This window comes from Ambystoma mexicanum, chromosome 2q, assembly GCF_040938575.1.
Source record: "Ambystoma mexicanum isolate Mex_15411 chromosome 2q, UKY_AmexF1_1, whole genome shotgun sequence".
Classification (NCBI taxonomy): domain Eukaryota; kingdom Metazoa; phylum Chordata; class Amphibia; order Caudata; family Ambystomatidae; genus Ambystoma; species Ambystoma mexicanum.
The window spans coordinates 453321700-453346448 of NC_090924.1; the positions used below are offsets into that span (position 1 = coordinate 453321700).

The 24749-nt window shown below is 46.7% G+C and overlaps 1 protein-coding gene across 3 annotated transcripts in view; it reads left to right on the forward strand.

Annotated features, from left to right (window-relative positions):
- The window catches only part of PORCN (porcupine O-acyltransferase), a 425271-nt gene that overhangs the window by 102429 nt on the left and 298093 nt on the right, over window positions 1-24749 (forward strand). For 2 of the 3 annotated variants that reach the window (XM_069647550.1, XM_069647549.1), the window contains exon 3: window positions 18057-18249. In XM_069647550.1, the coding sequence (XP_069503651.1) occupies window positions 18057-18249 (193 nt within the window). Of the gene's footprint in view, window positions 1-14877; window positions 14945-18056; window positions 18250-24749 lie in introns of all 3 variants that reach the window. The other variant, XM_069647551.1, reaches the window with a different exon arrangement.

The following is a 24749-nucleotide window of genomic DNA, read 5'->3' on the forward strand; positions in this document are numbered from 1 at the left end:
AGATTTTACAGTGATTTTATAAAACCAAGTTTCTCAATGGCCACTGAGGATTTACATTCTCACACCTGCATGACCACCAAACTCACACTTTTTTTTACTTTCCATGTCCTGAAAGTGGTATGTGCAGTACTTTGCTGAAAATCCGGGGCTGTCACACTGTCCATCGCCAGCTAGCCTGAACAGTTTTTCAGAGAATGTACTTTGAATAGACAATTGGTCAATTTTCCAAGCTTCACTAATAGCAGGGAATAGATGGTGGTGTTGATATTTGTAGTACTGTGCTTTAGAAATGAAAGGGAGTCCCACAAATTGATAGAAACTGGACAACCAAATGAAACTAGAGCCACTGAAAAGTAAAGCTGCTGCATGCAGTTTCCCCAGCACATCGGTTGAGCGGACCATGAACATTTTGGCATGTATTTTGAGGGTATTGCCTTGTGATAGATGAGTCACATTCACCAATGGCTTCCCACATACTTCCCCTCTCACTTAATGCACACATTTCAGCATCTTTATAATCTCCATCAAGCTGCTGTCGAATACTATGCATTTGGCCTCCTTTTATTACTGTCATCCTGCATTAATGTTGTTTCTGACTGTGGTTGACCGATCAGCCAAACTGGACTTACTGTAGTCTGGATCTTTGTCTATTTCCTCGGTCAATTGTATTGATGCTTCAGTCTGTCATTTCAGCGTCTGTTACTTGAACGTGAATCAGAGAAATCATCAATGTCGATTGATTTCTGGGTGGCCCATTTTTGGCGGGTGTCGATTGTATCAAGTGGTCTGCGACTAATTCAAAAGCATCTTCAATACATTCAGTTTCATCTTCATCTGGTGGAGCAGTCGCATTCTAGCAATGGTCCAAAAACACTTTGCTGGCTTCGCCGGTCACATTAAATTCATTTTCTGGCCATTGGGCAAATGCATCTCGAGTCTGAACACCGCACGCCTCAATTAATAGTTGCTCCATGGTGTAATCAGTTTGGCTAGCAGCATCTCTCATTTGTGTCACTGTCTGTATCTGCATAGTCCGTACACCACCGGGCAACTAGAAGACTGGTTGGAAAAAGATGTTCAATGTAAATCCAACATACAGTATTGAACAATTTTTACATTAAAAAAAAGAATAATATGAACGCCCCAGCACTGTTCAAAAATTGAAATTGTTTATAAATTACCTTCTCTTTCTTGCTGACGTTACAGTAAAGAAGGTTTCAACGAAAAGCAACAGCAAGCTGTTCCACTAACTCGGATCCACGTGCCTCCTCTTCTATATCCGGATCTTGTATACATCCCTAGAAAATAGTATCCATTTAAAATAAGTAATTTGTATTAGAAATCAAATTATTCCTTCGCTCACATGGCTTACACAGATAAACTCGTACATCGTGTACGTCATTTAGTCAAAATATACATTTATATTTGGAATTTCACCTGATTGATGGCTAGTTTACTCGATCAAAGTTGACTGTGTGAAGCACACTCTTCGAAATGTTGCACTCAAGCAATTTGCAAAAACTGCTTGTTTCTAATATTGTCACTGTCTAATAGTATCAGATCTGGGACCGACTTTCTTTCATGCGAGGAGGAAACTGTCAGTACGCATACCTCTGGCTCTGGATCAACTACAAGGGATGATGTAATTGTAGTTGAATCTTCTGCATCTGCCTGAAACGCACTACTTGTAGTAGTATGGATGACAAAATTGAAATTGAACACACACATTGGGATGCAGACATTGGTACCTATCTATGGCAAACCACTAATGAAACATTTTGTAAACGAATGACACGATGCGTTAATATTATCAGATTATCTCAGATTCCATGCATAAAACAATTCCCGAACTGAATAGCTAAGTAAGACTACCTGATAGGCGCTTGAAGTGGTTGTTGACTCCAGGCAAGACATGGATGCTGACTCTTGCAACTTCATATTCAGTGCCTAGTCATGGAGTTGTAAAGGGAAAATATTAGTTGATTTAGAAATGCTAATCTTAAAAATTGGCATGTAAGGAGACCGATTACAAAACATTATGCTTATTTCAAAGGTCACTATAGCATAGTTATCGGTGCCCATAAATCAATTTTCTATGAGGCTTCTAAAACCAAAGACAGATGTTTAGCAAAATGGTCTTTATTTAAAAAGCAATAGAATCTTGTAAAAATGGAAAGTATTGTAAGGGACATTTACACCTAAAACACCAATCCGTCCATTTAGTTACCTTTTCACTACCCCAAGGGCTACAGCTAAATTCGGAACCATGACTCACCTGAGGCGGCATGTGAACGAATAGTCGGAATTGCATTTGGGAGCATTTTTTTTTTTTTAAACACTTTATTGGTATTATAACAGTCCCACAACTTCCCCCTTACCCTCCCTAACCCCCCAAATGTCAGTCCCTCCACACACATGGCGAAATTTAACCAAGCATACAACCAATTCCCAATGTACCATCTAATTCCTTCTTTCTCCATTGGTCACAGCACTCCAACCTTTAATCCCCCACCTCCGAACATCTTTCCGCCATAACTTGATTGCCGGACCATGGGGCGATTTCCAGGCTATCGCCATTCGGTGCTTTGCCAATATGAGCAAAAACCGGCCCATTCTGTTCCGTAGCTTGTTACGCTTCCCTCCGGTAGTTTCCCCCCACAGACAGGTCTCCGGACACCATTCCAGGTTGGTTCCCAGAAGCTCATTCACTCCCTTAAGCACCTTGTCCCAATATTCTATATTACTCCACATTCCCACACCATGTGCCAGAACCCCGTCCTCTCCGACCCACACCTAGGACATTTGCCCGACCGATCCCCATTCATCGCCCTGAGTGCCAGTGGGGTGATATATGCCCTATGCAAAATGTTAAATTGGACCAACTGAAAGTGGGCATTCCTCGATGACTTCCGGACCAAGTCCCAGATCTGCTCCCACTCCTTACCCGATATCGAGTGCCCCAGATCCACCTCCCACTTCTCCTTGACCTTCAACTCCCCCTCTGCCGTCCCCTCCCCAAGAGCCCTATATATCCGCGAGATGCGCGCCCCCCCCCCGCAAGTAGTACTCGAAGCACCGGGCATGGTTCTGGCTCCTCAGGAATTCCCTTCCATAATTCCGCCATCATGCGAACCACCGCCCCATATGCCAGAAAAACTCCCTCTGGCAGATCACTTATCGCACCACTCCCTGCAGGTAAGGAGCTTCCCACCCTCAAAGATCCCCCACCTTTTCACATCCCTTCTCCCGTAATCTCTGTATCCCCACCCTCCCAATTGCCTGACGAAGTTTCGGGTCGGCCCCCATGGAAGATTGCTCTCATAACGACCCCTAACCCCCTTGCCACCCGCATATTTCCTCCATGTCTCCCTCACCGCCTCAAAGACCACTGATGTCCCTGTGTCGCCGAACGGGTGCCACAGGAGCTCCACAGGCCTACGACCCGGCTGCAAGGGCCCTACCAATGTCTTAAGGAATTCTGCCTCCTGTTGATCCCACACCAGTACCGACTGTAATTGTGCCGCCACAAAGTACTTTTCATAGTTCGGGAGGCCCAGTCCCCCTCCCTCCCTAGTTCTTTGCAAAGTTTGTAGGGACACCCTTCTCCTCCCCGCATCCCACAGCAATTCCCTAATTATAACATCCAGCATTTTAAAAAACAATTTCTTTGCCACATATCGTATATTTGTGAAAAAATAGAGCAACCGCGGCAGTTTCATCATTTTAGATACCCCTTTCACTGATGGGCAGGGTGGCGTTAAGACCTCCCAGAACTGGATGGAATTGCCTATTTTGGATAATGCCCTCCCTGTATTATGCACAAAAGTGTCCACCACCTCATGAAACACCCGCACCCCCAAATATCAAAATGACTCCTTCTCCCACTTTATCCCCAGTTCTGGCAATTCCTCCAATGGGCATTCCCATAGCCCCCCCCCCCAGCGGAAACGGAACAGATTTCTCTGGGTTTATACAGAACCCTGACATAGATCTAAAGTTCCGTAATATTTCCAAGAGATCCGGAAGAAATGTCTTGGGGTCCCCTACATATAATAACAAGTCATCCGCGTAGAGGGACACTATGTCTCTTCCCTCCCACCTCAATCCCAGCCTCTGCCATTTCCTGCCGTAGGAATGCCGCCAGTGGTCCTAAGGCCAACGCAAACAAAATTGGGGAAGCCGCGCACCCATGCCTTGTCCCCCTTCCCAACTCCCATGTCCCCGACACCCAGTTATTAGTCTTCACCATCGCTAGTGGTTTAGTGTACAACAAGGCCAGCTACCTACAGAAGTTCTCCCCAAACCCAAATTCCCACAGCACCCGAAACAGCCATTTCCATTCCAGGGAATCAAACACTTTCATGGCATCAAATGACTATCGCCATGTCCTGCACTTGTGACTTCACCTGATCTATCACATGGTGTAACCGGGAGAGATTACCAGACGTATTCCTGCCCCCTATAAACCCACATTGATCAGGATGTTTCAGACTCAGCGCAACCGTCGCCAGCCTAGCAGCTAAGATCTTCCCGTCTACATTTAATAACGAGATGGGCCGATATGCTGTGCAATCCCTCTGATCTTTCCCCTCTTTTAGGATCACCATATTCACTGCTTCTCTCTTTGATTCTGGGAGGCACCCCCCCCCCCTGGAATGCCTCCTCCATAAACCTTCTGAAGTTGCGGGACCAGAAGGTCAGCGAACTCCTCGTAAAACTCCACCGGGAGTCCGTCACTACCCGGCGCTGTACCCCTCATAGTGTGGATCGCCCAATGGATGTCCCCCTCCCCTATGGGGGCCTCTAGCTCCTCCCGACGGTCCTCACCCAGCCTCGGCAACCGTAGCACCTCCATAAAATCCTCCACTTCTACATCTACATATCCCCCCTCACTCGTGTAAAGCTCCTTATAGTATGTTACAAAGACCTCATTGATCTCCTTTTGAGTCCCGACTACCTCCCCCGTATTGGAGCGAAGCTGGGTTATGACTCGACTCAGACTTTCCCTGCTAACTAGCCAAGCCAGAAGTTTGTCCGCCTTGTCCCCTTCCCCGTGGAATGTAACATCCCGCCTGCTGTCATCAAAGTGTGACAACTCCGACAGGGTCTTCTGATGGAGCTCTAGTGCTCGCGCCAGGGACTCTCCCACCTCCGCACCCCCTGCCGCCTCCCTGTTCAGTTCCGCCACCTGGGCTCCATCCGTTGTAACGTCTCTAGAAGGCGTTTCCGCATCCCTACTTTCATGGCCAAACATTTCCCCCTCTCCTAGTCGCCTTGAAGGCCTCCCATAGCACTCCCCTAGTGTCCACCGTGCCCTCGTTCAATTCAAAGTACAACCTGATCCCCTCTCTAAGCTGTGCCACAAAGGGCCTGTCTCGCAACACCTACCTCCGCATCCACCACAACCGCCGCAGGGGGCTCTCACTCGGCCCGCATAGCGTCGTCACCAAGGGGGAGTGGTCCGATAAAATACGCCCTAGGTACATCGTCTCTCCAAAATAGTGACCGTATTCCCTTCCTGTTACCATATAATCCAAGCACGAATATGAACCGTGCACACTCGAATGATAGGAGTAGCCCCTTTCCTCCCAGTGTTTCTCCCTCCACACTTCCACCAGGTCCAACTCCCGCATTACCTCCGTAGCGACCATGCCATGTATTTCTTAGGCCCCCCTCTGGTTCCCCACCCGTCCAACCGCTCATCCAAGTGACAATTAAAATCTCCCCCCCATATTATCATTTCCCCTCTATACGCCCCATCATTTGCAACACCGCGGGGAAATGCTCCTTATCCACATTTGGCGCGTACGAGTTAACCAAACATATTGACCTATTATCCCACAAACAGCGTGCAAGGACCGTTCCTACCCTCCCCATCCTTCATCCCCTGCTCCACCTTCAATGGTACCCCCCTTGCCACCCAGTTAAGAACACCCCTCGCCTGTGTTGAGTACGTCGTGCCGCTTACCTGGCCTCCCCAACCTCCCCAACACCTCTGCATTCGCATGTGTCTCCTGTAACAGGGCCACTTGTATCCCTTGCCTTTTCAGATACTCCCCCACCCTCCTCCTCTGATAGCTCCCCAGCCCCCAGACATTCCGTGTCCCAATTTTTAAACTTCCTAACTTACTCATCCGATATATTGGAGCTTTCTCTCACGTCAGCCCTTCTCCCGTAAATCCGTCACCATCCCCGCCTCCCCCATCACTTTTTACTACTGTGCCAAATCTCACTCCCACTTGTCTGATCCTCCCCCTTTTCTCTCCCCCTCACCCGCTCCCCTACCCCTCCCCTCCATCCCCCTTCCCCTTCCTCCGCCATGACAGCAGACCCACTGAACTACTCCGCCCCCCCTTTCTCCCCTCCCTTGGGGTTGGTAGTCAGTAGCGTTGCTTAATTTAGGGGCTTCACCATCTGCCCCATGCAGCCCCACCCATATCCCCCCCCCCTTTTTCTCCTGTACCTTCTCACTTCCCAGAAAACAGATTTCTGCCGGGGTCTCCTTCACTGGTTTCCTACTGGGCATTACCCACACTCTTCCGCCTCCTGAGTTGCCCTCACCTTAGGACCCTCCGGAGAGGGATCCACTTTATGCTGCCTCGCGTCCAACCAGTCCCATACCTCTCTCGGACTAGTGAAAAACCACAAACCCCCGCCTACCCCCCCCCGACAACACTTTCAACTTCGCCGGGAAAAACATCATTTATTTTAGATTTTAGTTTCCGTAGATTGCTCCTCACCGCGTCGTAGGATCTCCTCTGACGCTGCACCTCAAGCGTAAAGTCCGGGAAGATCCTTAACTTTGCGCTTCCGATCGCATAATGATCTTCCCTGCGAGCATCCTGCAGAATGGCATCCCGGTCTCGGAAGTTCATTTTGGCCACCAGCACTCTTGGTGGGGCACCCGGCAGCGGAGGCCTTCCCAGGACCCTATGTGCCCTCTCCACAGTGAAGAGGTTGGACAGGACCTTTAGGATCAGGTTTTCCACAAAGAGCTCTGCACTAGGCCCCGCCCCTCTCGCTCTCTCTCTCTCTCTCGCTCGCTCTCCGGTACGCCAACCAGACGGATGTTACAGCGCCTGGAACGTCCCTCAGCATCCTCCGGTCTAGCTTCCAGGGTTCGAGGTGCCCCTACCAGGCCCACCACCTGATTCTTTAACTTTTGGACATCATCCTCCACCATACTGACCCTTTGCTCCACCTCCGTAACTCTCACACTCTTTGCGGAGGTCCACCCTCACCAGAGAGACATCCACTCCTACCTCTTTGATGCTCTCCTGGAGGGTATCCCTGGAGACCTGTATCGCCTCCATTAGCGCATCCAGGGTCACAGAACATCTTTCCTCCCCAGGGGGATCCCCCCTGTCGAACTGGTCCCTCTTGCCTCTGGGGCCTGTCCTTTGCCTCTGTATATTTTTCCATCCGCTGCTGATTCTTGCCCATAATAAACCAGCTCTTATTTTCTCTCCCTCAGGCGTGAATCCTGCGATTTTGTCCTCAGTTAGCACCCCCGTGCCCTGAATCTCCTATTCCGCCTGAATCTTCCAGCAGGAACCCCCCTTTTTCGCAGCAGTCGCAAGCACCAACCGTTTCTGTCCTCAGCTGGCACCCCGTGCCCAAAATCTTCTATTCCGCCTGAATCTTCCAGCAGGAGCCCCCCTCCTTCGCAGCAGTCCCCTGCACCAACCCTATCCCCCAACCATAGATCTGTGACCTCAACATCTCTTCTATTCAGCGCATTCACCAGTTTCCACCCACTGTGTCAGGTAATTTCCAGCAGGAGCGGGACATCCAGGCAACCCGGAGAGAAGCAGGAAGACCCAGAGTCCTCCAACAGGGGGGAGTGGGAAATCACCCCCCCCCCCCACCTTCCACCCTGGAGGCTGCCTTTCCTGGCACTCCCACAGCCTGCAAAGGCCGACTCCAAGCGTTCCTCTGGGGGGGGGTCACCGCTCGGCCCTGCCCCCCCCACTGGTGAAGGGAGTATGTCCTCCAAAGTCTCTGTGGCCCCTCGGCAGATTCAGCCACCGCCGCCCCTCAGGGCCCCTCCTCCTCACATGTCCATGCAGCTGCTAGCGCCACCGCCCCCAGCTGACACCCCCACGGGGGCCCTACAATGCGGGACTCCCGCTCACTTCTTCCTCCGGAGGGTCGCAGTCCGTGGTTCCGGGGTCCCGGAGTCTCAGTCTGGTTTCCTTCCTCAAAGCCCCACTCTCTCAATCCGCTCCGGAAGTTCCAACCACAGGGTCAGCCGGCACCCTACCTCTGTTCGCTCCCGGCCGCTTCTGTTCTTGCAACGGTGCCCAGCTCCCAGCCGCGTCCCCTCTCGCTGTAGTCTCCGGGAGCCGTCCTGCGCTGCACTCTGCAAGACAGAGCGCAGCTCTCAACAGCGGCTCGCCCCGTTGTCCTCCACCCAAGCCACTCCTCCTCGTATCCTGCCAGGCAAGGTCCGGTTCTCCTCCCCCGCCAGGGGCACCTCCACACACTCCAGTACCGCCGCTTCGCCCGGGGGGCACAGTATGTTACCGCCGTCCACGGGCTCTACACCACCCTCCATCTTCCTTCTCAGTGCACCACAGGGGCCATTTTAGGCATCTCTTCCCGCCGAGGAGCCAGAATTTTCTGACAAGCGCCAGGGGGCTACACCTCGTTACGTACCCCTTCTGGAGCAGACTACTCTTTACCCCAGCACTTCAACTTCCTTCCCCAGCAGTTTATGCGCCGTCCATGGGGGTTTTACTCAGGATTTTGGCCGGATTTCAGTGGCTGCTTGAGAGCTCCAGGAATTCACCTGCACATCGTTCGGCAGTTGGCCACTCCCCCCATTTGGGAGCAATTTTCGAGTCGTTCTAAGTTGATTCTCCTTTGTGTACATGGATAGGTCATACATATTCGGGGTAAAGTGCAGGCTGCAGGTGCGGTATCGATCACCCCTCTTGTCATGCAAGACTTAAACTTTACTTTCAAGCTCTGCCGGCGCATATCTGCAATTTCTGACCCATTCTCTTATTCGATCTATAGTCTTTGGGAATACATGCATTGTAGTGCCTTCAGATTTCTCATGGGTCTTAGAAGGGTAACCGATAATCGCACATGCAGGCATTGTTACAAATTCTGCAAAGCCAACATTCATCGAAAATTACTTTGCTTTAAAACGTGAGAAAGAAGGAATTATACCATACATTCTTCTAAGCAAAGTATGTTTTGGTGTCCACCGCAAAACCAGTGTAGCGTGGCCGGTTGTATTATAGGATAACTTTCATAAACAATTCATTGATGTGATGAAAATCGGGACATGATACTCGTCCCTTGAATGTACTATCGTGCATCAAAAGGAAACATGCTTATATTAAAGAGACGGTCCGCGAAGGATGCAATTCGATGACAAATGACACTGATGACAATTGTTATCTTGATAACAAATGAAACTCAAGTCAATGGCAATGAGACGAGTGGACATAACACTTCTGGGTGCGTTTGTTCGAAATATATCGAAATTTAGAGATCAAAGAGATATGATTGGGTGACATGCCCTTACCTTGACCAACAAACAGTTAGATTCAGCAAGCAGGGTAGTTAGTGGCAGGAGAACAGGGAGATGTTCATAGGTAGCACGACGACGAGCAGATTTGCAGTGGTCACCGAGTTTCTCAGGTAGCACGTTCACGAGTTGACTTGCAGTGCTCAAAGATGTTCTCATGATAAATAGCAAGTAGTTTATAAAGAATTGGAAAAGAGTATGTGTATGTGAATGAATGACGTGTATATGTCGTGGTCTTATGTGGATTGCAGGGGTGCGGCCTGATTAAGGTGCATCTTGCCTGGAGACACAGGGTCTGTGGAGGGCATGTGTACAATGGCCCCTGGGCGTAAGATAACTTTGAAGTGTACATGGTGTTTGGCACCTTGGCCTTTCGCCCCCCTTTCCAGCTCCCTTTGGCAGCGCACAACCACGAGTGCCAACTGCTTTTGATAATGGAGGGTTGATGGATGGGCCTGAGGCGTGCAGACAAGGCCTGGAACACTGCTGAATGGAGGCACACTTGATTGAAAAACTGAAACAATCATTGATAAAAGTTCTGTTGTGCTTTATTTTGTTTCTTAATTTTATGGCACAAATGTACTACACATTGTAAAGTTCAGACTGCAGCACAGTGAGGGAAAATCCTCTGTATTGACCGCTGTCACTGGGGAATGTGCCTCTAATGGCACCAACGATACAGGTGGGTATTACACGTCGAACGCGGTGTCCAAGCCTCCCATGAAGCCACCATGTGTACGAACGATGGGCCACCCACCTGTGAAAGAAAGATGCAAACTGTTTTTAAATGACCAAGATAAGTGTATTAAACCTTAGTTGCCTATGACCATTCTTGTATCCAATGGCATTGTTGCCAGTACAAATGCTACCTAGACACTATACAATATTGAATGACTATTACTAGAGAATTGCAAGACTAAATTGGTTTGACAATGATTTATTGAAGTTGCGACAATATAGGAGACAACCTTGAAATAGTAGTGGCGTAAGTGACATCACACCCAGAGTATATTTACTTGGATTCCGAGGGTGAACTGTTGCGCGAAGGTCATGCATAAGCACCATCGTAATCCTCAACACGGACAGTGTGAGGCAGGCTGCCCTGAAGTCTGGCAGCTCGGTAACGCATAGTGGCGTGTCTCGCCCTGAGATATGTAGGACAAGCATCCAGAGTTTTCTCGGCAGCAGCAGTTCTCCTCCTCGGTTTGGCATTAGGGCGCACCAATTGCAGGTGCACCAGGTGGAAACGCCGTCCATACGACTAGGCTCAGGCTCTTGATCTGTTGAATCGTCCTCCCAACTGTCGTCCAAAGCCCCATTGTTTCCCCATCGAGTAATTCCGCCTCGGAATACTCTGGCTCGTACTGGTAGGGCTGTATTGTTGCCATTGTGGGGGAAACTAAAATAATGTATAGCAATGGTACTGGTATCTGTTTGCACGGGCTACAAGCGACGAAGGTAGATGATCAGAGCACAGAAACGAGGCACAGAATACTCAAAGAAAGACAGTGAGAGGAATGGAAAAGAAAATCTGATGTCTGCTTATACTTATTGAGGAAAGAGGCGTCCTGCCATTTCCATGGCGACATGTCATTAGCTGAAGCGCAGAGAACGTTGACACGAGAGATGTGCTTTGGCGTTGTGAAATGGGCGGTACGCGTCTAGTGATGTCAGGCTGGGGGGGGCATATGAATTAGTGCCACCAGGGCAGTCCTGCTTGGGCGATGCGGCATCGGATAAGAATATCACAAAATGGCTGCACCCTGCTGCCTGATTTCACATGTGTACAAAAGTGAAAAACTATGGTAAGGTACATAGGAAATGTTTTTACGATCGATCCACGTATGCTTAAAAACACATGCCCAAACGCTCGGGACAATAATATTTCTGAGCGCACTATTCCTTTTTAAATTTACTTTCTCATTTACTTTTAGAATAACCAACAAATGCTCAATACCCTGCCTCTTGCTCCTTATTGTAATGTTATCCTTCTTCCAGATACATGTTGCTCCAAGATTAATGTGGAGAGCTCGGCTGACGGTGCCTTTACCCATGGCACTATCTCCTCACTGTAATGATCACTCTTCATGTTTAAGTCCTCTTCAAAATGGTCTGTCCTTTGTTGGCCGTCCTACCTTGCAAGAAGCCTGTAAGGACTCACCTTTGTGTGGATGCTGGTAGGAAGTGAGGAAGGGGGTCATCAGCCCCAACCTGCAGTCCTCCTGGGGGCTTGGTCATTGTTGGGCTGATTCTGGGAAGCTGGATTTTCCACTATTGGACAGCAACCTCTAAGTTTGAATGTTACAAAGAGTCCTTATTATTGGAGGGCTGAGATCGCCCCCAGCCCGTTTTTTGGATAGAAGGTGATTAGCTAGGCCCAGGAACTAAGTCCGCTCCTGGGAGCTGAAGTAATCCGAAGAATACTACTATTGAGGCATGCTGGAGGACTGCTCCAGAAACGAGCATTAACTCGACCAATACCACTGCGTCTCAAACCTCAACCATTCAAGTTGACACTGAAGACCTCTGCGAGGTGCCTTCTTACCAAGACTGGTGGGATCAACCACTCATCTGTCCTGCTTGAGGTACATCAGCAGTTTTCAGTTGTAGGAGCGTGCAGCTTTGCATTTCCTCTGCAAGGCTCGGAACTAGCTGTTCATCATTGTAAGGACCTCTGGCTGGCCAAACGGCTGGAACTCCTCATGGTGTCCTCAAGACTCTGTTGGCACGCTGGAAATCTGCTGTGCTGCCCTCCACCAGGAGCTGGCTGACCCTGAAGGAAGACCAAAGTTCAACAGTTGATTTGTTGAGTGCCTCTTGTCTCTGTCTGGGTCAATGCAAGAAGCACATCTTTAGAGATCTTTTAGGATCCAAATGGTTGGTCACCAAAACATTCTGTTTGATGCAAGGAAGTGCTCTGACCAATCACAGGGCTGCAAATCTCAATAGCATATAGGGGTCTTTTGATTGGCCAGACTAAGTACCTTGTGCAAAGTTGTGCTGCCATTGGCCATGGTGGTACCCATTTTGCTCTGGGGGGGGAAGACTAGGCTTTCTGCTTTAAAACCACCATGTTGCACACTATCGGCGCTGGAGAATGACGAGAGGAGGCTCAAATGAAGCTTATACTTCAGGTAATGTTGGGGGAGGTGGATGATCATATTTATTTATTTTTCTGACTAGCTACTGCAGGCCCTCCTCCTCCTCCTTTCAAGTGCACACAGCTGTTTGCACTGTGAGTGGAGGGGCGGGAAGTTGTCCAAACGAACACAGGACGAAACAGACACTTGGAGCTATCATACTTAATGTATCTGCTTCGTCATGGGCTCATTTCAGACTTGCTCGTCGCAGCCCTGACGTTTCTAAAAGTAGTTTAGTTTATATGACTGAAAATGAGCCCAGGGCGGAGCAGAGACATTAAGCATGATCGTCAAATGCCTCCGTTTCGCTCGTTTTATGTCACAGCAACTACATTTAGAAATGGCAGGGCTCTGGGGAACAAGCCCTGCTAATCTCCCAATTCTGGCAGGGTAAAACAGGGTCGTGTGAAAGACCGTCCTATGGACACCGTTTCAGCTCGACACACTTAGGAAAGGAGTAGGGCTTGCTCCCCAGAGCCCTGCCATTCTGAATGTGGCTCCTGCTCCTCTGGGTCGGACTGGGCCATACAATTGTCTCTGGCACAATACAAAAGTGGCCTACAGTTGAAAATGGCTATTCATTCCTTTTATGATGCCATTTTAATAGTACGCAAGGGGGAGTTTTTTGTTAAAATGTGGTGCAAAATGTGCATTTTAAAGAATATGTTCTCAAACACTGGTCAAAACTTGTCGCAACTACAAGCCACATAGTGAAGTAACTGCCCCACTTTGACGAAAAAAACTGCCCCACTTTCACCCCAAAAACTGGCGCACACCAGCATTTTGGGTTTTTGGTTCAGCAATGGATCTATTGTCCTATAGGCCAGTCCGAGCCTGCTGCTCCATCAAGTGAAAATAGGTATGATGGCTAAATGTCTCTGCTTCATCCTGGGGTCATTTTCATTGTTATTACCTACATTCATTTTTGGAAATTTCGAGCACTAATGGAAAAACTGGACCACAGTTGCAAATGGCAATTCATTCCTTTTGTGACAGACTGAGTAGGAATGGGAAGTTTTTCATAAAATGTAATACAAATTATGCTTTTTAAAGAATATGTATCCAATAGAACTGATCAAAACTATTAGCTCTATGGTGAAATAACTTATCAAAACTGGCCCACACTACAATTTTGTGGTTCGGGCATTGCCCTAGAGGCCTGTCCGAGCCTGGGCTGAAGTGTAATTTTGCCGCTGTGGCTATTCTGCATGTTTGTTGTCAAAAAAGAAAATTGTGTTAGCATGCATCTTGCAAAATTAGCAAGTGCTGCTCAATTAACAGTGGGAAGGCTGCTTCATCAATGTAGCAACGGAAGCTTAATTGCATGGTCGAAGGAGAGTGCTGGACAGGCCAAAGCTGTTTGGCAGACGTAGTGAGGGGAAAAGGCAGAGTTCCAAAAGCAGCATGCTGAGGAAGGACAGCGCAGCAGGTTAGGCGACTGTTGCTAAATTGTCATGTTTAGACCTTCCTGTAAATACTTTGACTTTCTTCATTATTTTTGCTGCTTGCTGTGCTCCAAAATGGCTTGGTTTTAACCCAGGGATGGGGATGGCCCCCTAGCTTCCCTCCATGTGGGAATTTCTCCCCCTGTACCCAAAATAAACATGGTGCCCATGCCGGGAGTAATTGGCAGGGTAGGGGGATAGGAGGTGGCTCATCTTCACCGCAGTCCTTCAGTGTGGCTTCAGATGAGGCGAGGTTTAACTTCTTGCAACATTGAACCGTCACTAGAATAATCTCATTAGAATGCAGGCTTGCATGCCCTTATATTGAGGCAGATTTATTGATTTTAGGGCGAACATAGTGTGTTCTTCATGGCCCCATGCTGTAACCTACAATTGCTTTATTGTTGCACAGGCCCTCATGTAGTCCCACATCACTTGATTTGATAGCCAGATAGTCTCACCAGCCATTAATGATAACAGAGATTCTTGTATAGAGGACTAACGGTAGCAAGGCCAACATTAAGTTTCTGCTATGATTTTTTTCAACCAATTATTTTCACTTTAGGACTTTTAAGGGCAGTCAACAAAGTAGGATTTGATCTTCATTATCCTTGGAATAGGTTCATGCCACAAAGTTAATATTTGCAGAAATTGCCAATGTGCTAAAATGACACTGGTTTGAATTTTTTGACTAAGCAGAACTTTGTGCTCAATTATTTTTACAACCATAACTCATTGAAATCTTCCTCAGATTACATTGCACGTGCAACCCCAAAAGAAACTTACAAACTACACTTGTTGAATTCATGGATGCAGAAGTAGGTGCACCATCCAACAAAAGGCAAAAGACGTATCCTTTCTGTCAAGAGTGGGAGACAGATTTCTTTTTCTCAAGCTTAAAAGGGAAGTGTATGTTTAACCTGCAGTGCAAATGTTGCAGTGGGAAAAAAGAGTTGAGGCATTTTGCAACAATGTATTCTTATTATGAAAAGAATTTTCTTGAACAAAGCTGTCTGCAATCCCAAAATGTAGCTGAACTAAAAGCTGCCCTGCTGATGCAACAATCATTTTATACCCAACCAGCAAAGAAAGCAAATGCTGCAACAGAGGCAGTCTTCAAAGTTGCACATTATTTGCACATTATTTGGCAAAACACAAATGTACTTTTACAGATGGTGCAGTTGTGAAAGGTACGCTGGTTCTCGTGACTGGTTTTAAAAAGTGCCCTGAAATTGTCTGTCGTTTCAGATGTGCAGTTAGTGCAGATACCCTCCTTGCCATTATGTTTGCACATATCAGCCAATGTGATGGGGCAGTTAGAAAAGATGCAATTTTTCTTTTTATTCAATGTGATGAATCAGTTAATGCAAGTGATACTGCCCAGCTGGCAGTGTTTGTTCGAATGGTGTTTGAAGACTTTACCAACAAAGTGGAATTCTTGATCTTGTTCCCTCTGAAATCCACAACCAGAGGTGTTGATATCTACATTGTGGTGAAGAATAATTTTGTCAAAACAAAAATTCTATTGAACACATTGGTGGCAATAAGAACTGATGGTGCACCAGCAATGTCTGTGCGTCACCTGGTTTTGTTGCTTGTTGTAATGCAGACCCTGATTTCCCTCCATTATTGCACTACCACTGCATAATCCATCAACAGGCAATTTGTGCCAAAGTGATGGGTTTAGATCATCATGGGAGAATTATTGATTCAATTCCTGCAAATGGCAAACAGCACAGAATGTTCAGAATATTCCTGGAAGAACTATCTGCCGCACATGGTGATCTATTGCTACACACAGAAATCCAATGGCTTATCAGGGGAAAAATACTACGTCGCTTTATTTCACTTTCGCCAGACATCAAAGACTTCATGGGGTCAACAAATGAAGATATCGGCCAATTATGCAGCATTTCTTGGCTTCTTGAATTGTTATTTCTGACAGATGCTAAGAACTGCAAGGCAAAGGTGAAACCATTGCTGACATAAGAGCTGTAAAGACATTGAAGTCCAAACTTTCACTTTTCAGTGAACAAGTGGTGAAAAGGAAAAATCATTTTCCTTCTGTAATCCAAATGTTGATAGAGAATACAGCTAATGCTGAACTCCTGAACATTGAAAAATACAGCAATTTCCTGAGCAGGCTTAAGGAAGAGTTCAGTGACCGGTTTAGGGATTTTGAAACGATTGAACCATGTGTGATCATCACAAATCCCTTCATGGAACCCCATGTTTGTGAACTTGCAGAACAGATAGGTGCTGTTTAACCTGAAGTTTTGCTATGGAAATGGAGATTGTTGGCCTGCAAAATTCAGTTGAAAAGCAGACCATCTCGCACCAATTTCTAAAAGTGACTTCTCCGTTTGGTTCCACCTATCTCTGAATCTGCCTTTTCACATATGAACTTCCTCAAATCGAAATTTCAAACTTGCCTGAACGATGAGCATCGGAGTGATTCCATCCAAGTTGCTGTATCAAGTTGCACACCAGACTACAGAGCACTACTGGATAGCATGCAGTGTCATCCTTCACATTGAATGTCCCAAACGTTTTCCTACATTGTGTTAGTCTTTTTATGGAACGGCAACTAATAAAAAAAGAATGCAATAAAGAGATTATTGAATTTATTAACATAATCGTGAAGGCATATCTTATTCCCTCTATAAAGGGAAAATAAAAGGCTAACAAAATGAGTAAAACTTCTGATGTTTATGAACATCCCCACCCCCGATATCACCCGCAAGTAGCTCTCCACTATTGGCCCTCCACTGAAAGTAGCTCTAGATAACGTAAAGGTTGCCGACCCCTGCTCTAGAGAAAACTAAGATTATCGGCGGTGAATGCCCTGAACACATGACAAGACTACCCTGCACAGCGACGACACAGGCAAGACTTGTTTTTCACAGCAATTTACTGGCTCTTGGGAGGGTTTCTAACTTTTTAGAGGCTTTGGGCTACTGAAATCCTGTATAATAATAATAGGTTATTTATAACCTGCTTCATGCCCAGAGGTTTCTAAGCGCTGACCCGAGGATCTAACTTCTGTTGCTCCGCGTCGTCTTGCTTCCAAGGTGAGCGCGTTGCCCCCGAGCTATCTTCCTTGAACTACCCCCTTCTTTTTGGGTTTACACTGGCCATAAAGTGTTGCTTACCATAGCATTATCCAGGGATGTCCGGGGATGGTGGTGACCAGGTCATTACTTCTGTGGGTCATCCATGAGAACCCCAGGGGTAGCAGATGTTTGTCCTTTTGCTGGAACTCCACTGAAGATCCTGAAGTCTCTGTTGCAAATTGTTGTATTTGCCCTGCAGTAACTCTAGTACGTTAACGCCACTAGCTGAGTGGGCCCTCCTGGCTACTCTCCTCTTCCTATTTGGACACCTAAAAGACTGCCAGACGCTTGGTAGAGGATAGGGCTGGACCTCTGTAGCTGTAGTATATAGTGCTGGGTCTGTTATAATTATAAGGCCTATGTATTGATATGTGCTTAACATCTGTTCTCCCTACTTTAGTGAATGCATTTATTGTATGAATTACTGCTTCTGCTTCTAAAGTAGTGTGTAACCCAGAGTGGGTTACGCAACTATGAGTTGTATTAAAGTATTTTTACATAACTTAAGATATTCAAAGTGTACTTTCATGTAGTATTGTAATAAATTAACCTTGAGTAAAAGACCCACACAGCAAAGTGTTAAAGGTACACACAACAGTGCCCCCTTCGTACTTAGTTCTTCCTTGTTGCTTGGTCAACGCTACTTAAGAGTTGATTTTCTCAACAGGAGTTGTCAATAACCTTGCTAACCATAGGTTGGCTTTTCCAAGTCAACCCCAGGTAGTGACTTAAAAAAACGCTCCTAACACTGGAGTAAGGTGCTCCCCGCTACATGATCTGATTTGGTGCATTGTCCAATGGTTTTGTCTCCTTGCAGGTCTGCCTTCCTACGTGAAGCACCTCAGCACAGTTGCTGGTGGATTCTACTGCCTCTATCACTTCTTCCAGCTGCAGATGGTGTGGGTGGTGCTCCTCAGCCTGCTGTGCTACCTTGTACTTTTCCTGTGTCGACATTCCTCCAACCGCGGGGTCTTTCTCTCTGTTACCATCCTCATCTATCTGCTCATGGGGTAAGTACAAAACTGTCACTGCCTTGGTTTTATGCTTGGCTAAGGCCTCTGCTTTCTATGGCTGAGAATGACTCACTGCCCTGATTTTCTATTGTTCCAAATGGAAGATTTTAGTGCCGTGCCCTGGCTTTTCTACAAAGGCCAATACCTGCTGCTTATGTAGTCTGCATGTATGTTATTTTGCATTTGTATAGCGCCTTACGTATCATTGGTATGAACCGCAGTTCAAGTCAGTTGAGGGAGAGAGAGTCATGAAGCGCGTGGGCGCACCAGGTATGTGTGCTGCTGGTGTGGTTGTTGCATGATAGCTGCTTCTTAGTGGTAGGTGTGGTGCTGAGATCAGTTGAATGTGGTCAGTCTGGAGGGTGGACATCTAGACTGAGTTCTGGCTGCGTTAGGCCTGAGTAGACGCCTAAGATAGCCGGTATGTGCTAGCTAGCTTTGTTTTCTTAGGATGATGAGTAGTTTGATGAGTCATGTTAGAATGAGAACAGCTTTACCGAATGTGTCATAGTACTGCTGTGTTCTAGTTGAATGGTGGTGTATAGGAGAGAGTAAGCGTAGCAGTGTGGTATTGTGGTAATCAGTAAAGTGCATGCGAGTAGGCACACTCAAAAATGTTGGGAATACTTTCTAAATTCAATTTATAACACAGTGACGCTATTGGGGCACACTCAATGATGTTGGGAATACCGTCTAGGTTCAATATTAGCACAGTGATGCTATTAGGGCACACTTTCTAAGTTCAACTACAACCCAGTGTGCTAATGGGGCACATTTTGTAGATTCAACATTAACACAGTTACGTGCATATCAGCCTATTGCCTGTGTAAACACACTATCTTCAGTCCTATGACAGGTTTGGGATTTAATTTGGGACATTTCATGGACACCTGTAGGGTAGGCTAATGGGGCAGGGGGGGAAATGACTTTTTTTTTTTTTTTCTTCCGATATGCATCACAATATAGAGTACCTCAAGTAAACTATTCAGTTTACAAATTGCCAAGATACACATCAGGGGTTTTATCAGTGCAGTAGGATGCTAAACTACAATAAACCCCTCAAAACAATTGATCATAAAAAGTGCAGGTTTGTCAGTGGTACTGGCCTGAGACTTTCACAAGGATCTTAATCCTTCAACAGGGTGGCAGGTAGAATCGATTGGGCTCTCCTGGAAAAGTCTGGACCAAATGGTACTTGTGGAGGATCAGTGGGCAATCTGGGCACCTCACGCCTCATGACTTAACTCTCCAATTCACTGGAGACGGTATCTGACTTGTGAAAACTTGCCTGACTCTGCAAGCAACCTTCCCTGCCAAGTGCCATCATAGCCATGTTTGTTTTAAGGAAGAGCTAATCTGGAGTCCGGCTCTTCAAAGCAGGGAAGGCCAGTGAGGGTCAACTGCAGGGAGAACCTCCCTCACCCTCTGTTCACAACACTGGGCACTCCAGCCACCAACGTCAAGAGGAAATGCCCAGAGTTATTGTGAGGCTTCTCAATTCCAGTTCTGTCACTCTGGACTTGCATCCCATCCACAGCTATCAGGTTGACATGCTCTGTGATTCAACGTCACTGAAAGAATCAAACTCTGATAACGACTCTCAGCAGCAATGCTCAGAGTCCCTTGCGTAACCTGCTTTATTGCCTCTTAGTTAAGGAGAATTTTCCCAGCTCTGTGGTCTGAATAGAGGACGCAGAGGGGCACATCCTATGCTTGGCTAAACAGGATTTTCTTTTGTTTTCCCATGCTCTCCTATTGGTAGCTGTGGTCGACTAGTCCAGGCCCACTCTCACGAGGGGCATGGAGTAGAAAAGAGCACAAGAGTAATTTTGAATAAAGGAATGTTGTACATTTACTTAATCCCTCCTAGCTTTCAAAAGATGAAGGGTGTTCAGATGAATTTGAAAAATTTGGCCTGGTGGAGAAATTTCAGGCGGCCACCCTCATTTTAGTGAACAGGGGAACTCTGAGAGGTTAGCCAAACCCAATCAAGGTAAGCGTTTTCGAGGCTTCATCTCGTCTGCAAGTGCGGTCAGGGGTTCACAATGAAGTGCACAATTCTGCCTAGACTAGGAAGTACAAACCTTAAACACCTGAAAGGAAGGTAAGTAATGATGCAGTAAGGAAGGCCAGTTCACAAGAGTAATACCCTAACTAATCCCTATGTTGCATGGGACCTTGTGCTCAAAAGTCACAAAAACTACTTCCCAGGAGAGCGGACTCGGTTAGGAAAGGTTCTTGGGGTGGTGAGCCAGTCCTCCGGACTAGTAGAGCATAATCGATTTGTGAGCTACCCTGATGCCCTACATAAGTGACTCCTGTCTGCTTATCCGAGGGAACCCCCGCATTGCATAAACGCAAACCTCCCCCGTACATTAACCTTGCAACCTCAATGGCACCAGGGCGGAGCCTAAAAGGTTTAACTGACTCTAATATGGGGATCCCGAATGCTACATCCTGATCATCCCACAGGCCATCTAACACTTCATCCAACATTTCATATTGTACATTAAAGTCATCCATTGCCTTATTAAAGGATGTTTGTTGGAGGTCTGAAGGCCCTTAATTATAGGACACATTGCCTTAAGGCTTTCCAGTGGGGCACTCCCACCAAGTCTGTTGAAGATATTAAAGAGCAACAAATGCCTCCCATTCATAGGAGTTGCCTCGAGTTGCCTCGAGGCATAAGAGGTCATCTGAACTTGAAGGGATCGTTTTAACTGTAAGGTCCATGGTTGCACTAATTAAATTGCTAGCCTTCCCTTGGGTCTGCCTCAAAGGACCTTTTTAATTGCACTTGTACCAAAGGAAGTAAAACACTGCAGCTCAATGGAATCCATTGGCCATGTTTCCTGGAGACAACCAGGTTGAATTGGTGGATGAATCTAACCCAGTCTGAGTCCGACAGTAGTCTATTGACCCCTGCCACATTCCAAGACTGCACCGCTGATAGATAAGATGTTCATGTCTATGATAAAATCTTCCTGAGCTGTGTCAACCCCAGAACCTATTGCTTTGACTAGGTAACTAGTTTACCTTTTCCTTGGGTGAAGGGGAATATTGTTCACCCAGTCCTTTTTTTGTGGCTGACCTTGTTATGTTTCTCCATAGTGTATGTATGGTTAGGTTATAGTTTCCTCCAACTTTTGGGCTTAGGCTGGGTTGCCCCTATGGGCTCCCCAGTTAACTTCTTTTATGTGCTTGGGTGACCTACTGTTCCCAAGTAGTAAAGGGGGATTGTCACCCCCTTTACATTTGATATAAGTGAGCCAGCACACCCCACCTCGTGTGGAGTGCTGGGGGATGCAATATATTCCCTTTTTACCTTTAACAGTTTTGTTACAATTGCAAGTTTGCTTGAATGTCTGGTGGCAGTGGTTTTACCTTCATGACTTTTAGCCATTTTTACTCGCAGGCTGTAATTCAGCCTCAATAATGCACAGAAGGGCCATCATCTTTGTAAAGTGGTGGGTGGTGGGCTCCTTTTTTTTTTTCACCATTTCTTGCTTGCAGGTTTTTTTTTTTTTTGTTTAGGTCTTCCCCTGCCATTCTAGGCATGGACGACCTCAGTGGGAGTTTTGTCTTCGGCAGGAATCCTTTGCAATCCCCTCCAAGGCTCCAGAGTATTTGAGCAAACGGGAAGCTCAGGAGGAGTTTAAAACTCCACAGCCCTTGGGCTTCCACCTTGCCTGAAAGGAGCCCACTCTCAGTGGGGGGCTGGCTGTCCTGATTGGACAGCCAGCCCTCACCTTTCTGTAAACTGCAGGGAAAGAATGCAGAAGTTGTGGTGTAGTTCCTGATAAAAACTCCAACTCTGGATGCTGCTGACAAGTCGACCACTGGACCTGAATCCAAAGAGGAAGATGAAGAAGCGGCAGAGAGCCTGCTTTGTAACAGGACCCTGCTGTAGACCTTCTTTCTAAGCGACCTGAGGACTCCGAAAACAACGACTCCGACTCATTGCCTGGTGAGATCCACTAGACTCAAGAAGACCTGCATTTTGAGCCATCCTCTGTCATGCTGTGACCTTGCGGGCTGCAATACCCTGGGACCTCGAGCCACTGTGCAGTGCATGGTCTTCCGAATTCTGAATTGTGCTGACACTTTGGTGGCCTCTGCCTGGCTCTCCAGAGACACGATTTAAGTCCTTGAAGTTCCCTCACCAGAATGCTGGACCAGATTAGAGACGAGAATCCGACCAGTGATATGCAGTCTTCCCCTGGCTCCTGAAAAGGGCGCCATATCCAGCTGCAAAGAAACTCCCCATTGCTACCTGCTCCAAAATCCTTTCCAGTGTCCGGACTTCAGCCTTCATGACAAGGAATTCATTGACTGGGTTTTTGGCTACAGATCCTGAAGTCTCCCTCGCTGCAAACTTCTTCGGTGCTGAGGTGGCTGGGGTATTTACTTACCTTAAGCTTGTGTGAATTCTGTATATCTCTGGGGTGTTTTCGTGTGATTGGGAGTCCTCTCATCCAGTTCACCCAGGCCCACTGCTGGCACCAAATCAACAGAGCCGCATCCAGCCGTGAGGAACAACCTTGCCTAGAGCCTTTCCCGTGATCCTTGCTGCAAAAGTCCTTCCAGTGTCCTGTCTCCTTAATGAAGGAATTCAATGACTGGGTTTTTGGCTGCAGATCCTGAAGTCTTCCTGCTGCAAAATCTTCTGTGCTGTGGTACTGTGCTGGCTTGGGTATGTACTTACCGATAAGTCTCTTGTGATTCCTGTGTAGTTTTGGGGTGTTTTCTGTGATTGGGAGTCCTCTCATCCAGTACACCCAGCCCCCTGCTGGAATCCTCCTAGGGTGTCTCACAGAAGTCACTGGACCCTTTTAACTATCTCTAAAGTGAAATACTTGTTTGAAGAGACTGCCTCAGGACTTTTCCTGCAACTGAACCCCATCTCACCCTGCCTACAGATGGCTCCTAGACCACTAGGGTCCCTCTTCTGCCTCTGAGAGAACTCCTGCAATAGACTAAAGGACTGGATAAGAAATGTATTCTGCCTCAAAGTATAAAAAGTGTTTAAAAGTTACTTATTTGTGAAAAAGTTGGTTGGCAACTGCCCCTCTGAGAGTGAGCAGTTACAAACATTCTGACTTGCCTTGAATGTGTTCTGCCATTCTGAAAAGTATATGTAAGGTTATTTTACACACCTCTGAATTGGTTATGGCTCTTTTCCAAAAGTAATGCTTTTGGCTTCACTTAACTATAGTTATTTCTTTCAGAATATTAATGTAGAAGTTTACAAACTGGGTCTTGCTTCCCCTGACCTGCTGTATAGCCGGTCTAGAATAAGTCTGCCTTGGGTTTTACCTGCTTGAATAGCTGTGTGCAATCCTAAAATAAATTAGTTATTGATTACCTTAATCCGTGTTCCACTGATCTTAAAAGCAACTGTAATAGTTTCTTACATCCTTAGGTTTTATCTACCTACAATAGCTCTGTGCCAAACAAGTGTCCTTTAGGTGTAGCTGAACTTGGTCTGCCTGGTGCAATCCTAAATTAGTGTAGAAAGTTATTGCTTACCTTAGTCTGTGTTCCACTGATCTGAAAAGCAACTGTAATTGTATATTACACCAAAAGATCTTACTCACCTGGTATAACGGAGCGTTCTCCTATATGTAGTTATAGGTTTATACTGTTCCTGGAGTCGGTGTTCCACTATTCAGAAAACTATCCTGGTAATGGGGTTGGTTTACTAAGTGATCCCTTAACTGGGTGTCACTACATGACTGACGGGGTCTACTAACCTTGATTTACTGTAAGATAATCTTAAAGTAACTTATGGTTTTACTCCCTATGAATAGGAGTAGCCTATACTAAATGTCTAGGATAAGGTCTGACAAGAATTACTGTTTATTATTCGGAGGAAGGTTTATGCTTCGGACTATGTAGCTTCAAGCATTGTGTTGTTTTTTATGTTTGACTCTGACAAAGTACTTGCCCCAAGACCTAACTTGGCCTAACTGCATTTATAGTAAACCTTATTTTTTTATAATTCTCTGCCATCTATGGTGGCTCCTGGGCTGTTGGGGGAAGTATTAATATTATTCGCCCTAGGCCGTCAACCCACCCCCACCCCCATCTAATCCCTGCACCCTCCCATCAAATGTCCCAGGCAACATACTCGACCCATTAGTGGAACTCCTTATGTTGGTGCTCTGGGTCGAATGCAGGGGCACACAGCGTGCTGACCACAGTAACCTTAGTAACCCAATTAAGAGGATACAGAAAAAGACTTTTTGAGATGGATAATAAAGAAAAAGTGCCCCACTGGCTCGGGAGGAGCGTGAGACAGCTCAAATTGGCAAATAATTGGTGAATGGAAATCCATATGGGTGGGCCCCACTCGCCGAACTGCTTACTTTAATGGTCAGTGTTATTGCCATCCCAGTCCAGAGAACAGTTGGGGGTAACTCGATACACGTCGCCCTGCAGACAGCCACCAGACAGAAGCAGACGGCAGCGCCCTTCAATGCTGCTGGCTTATGCCG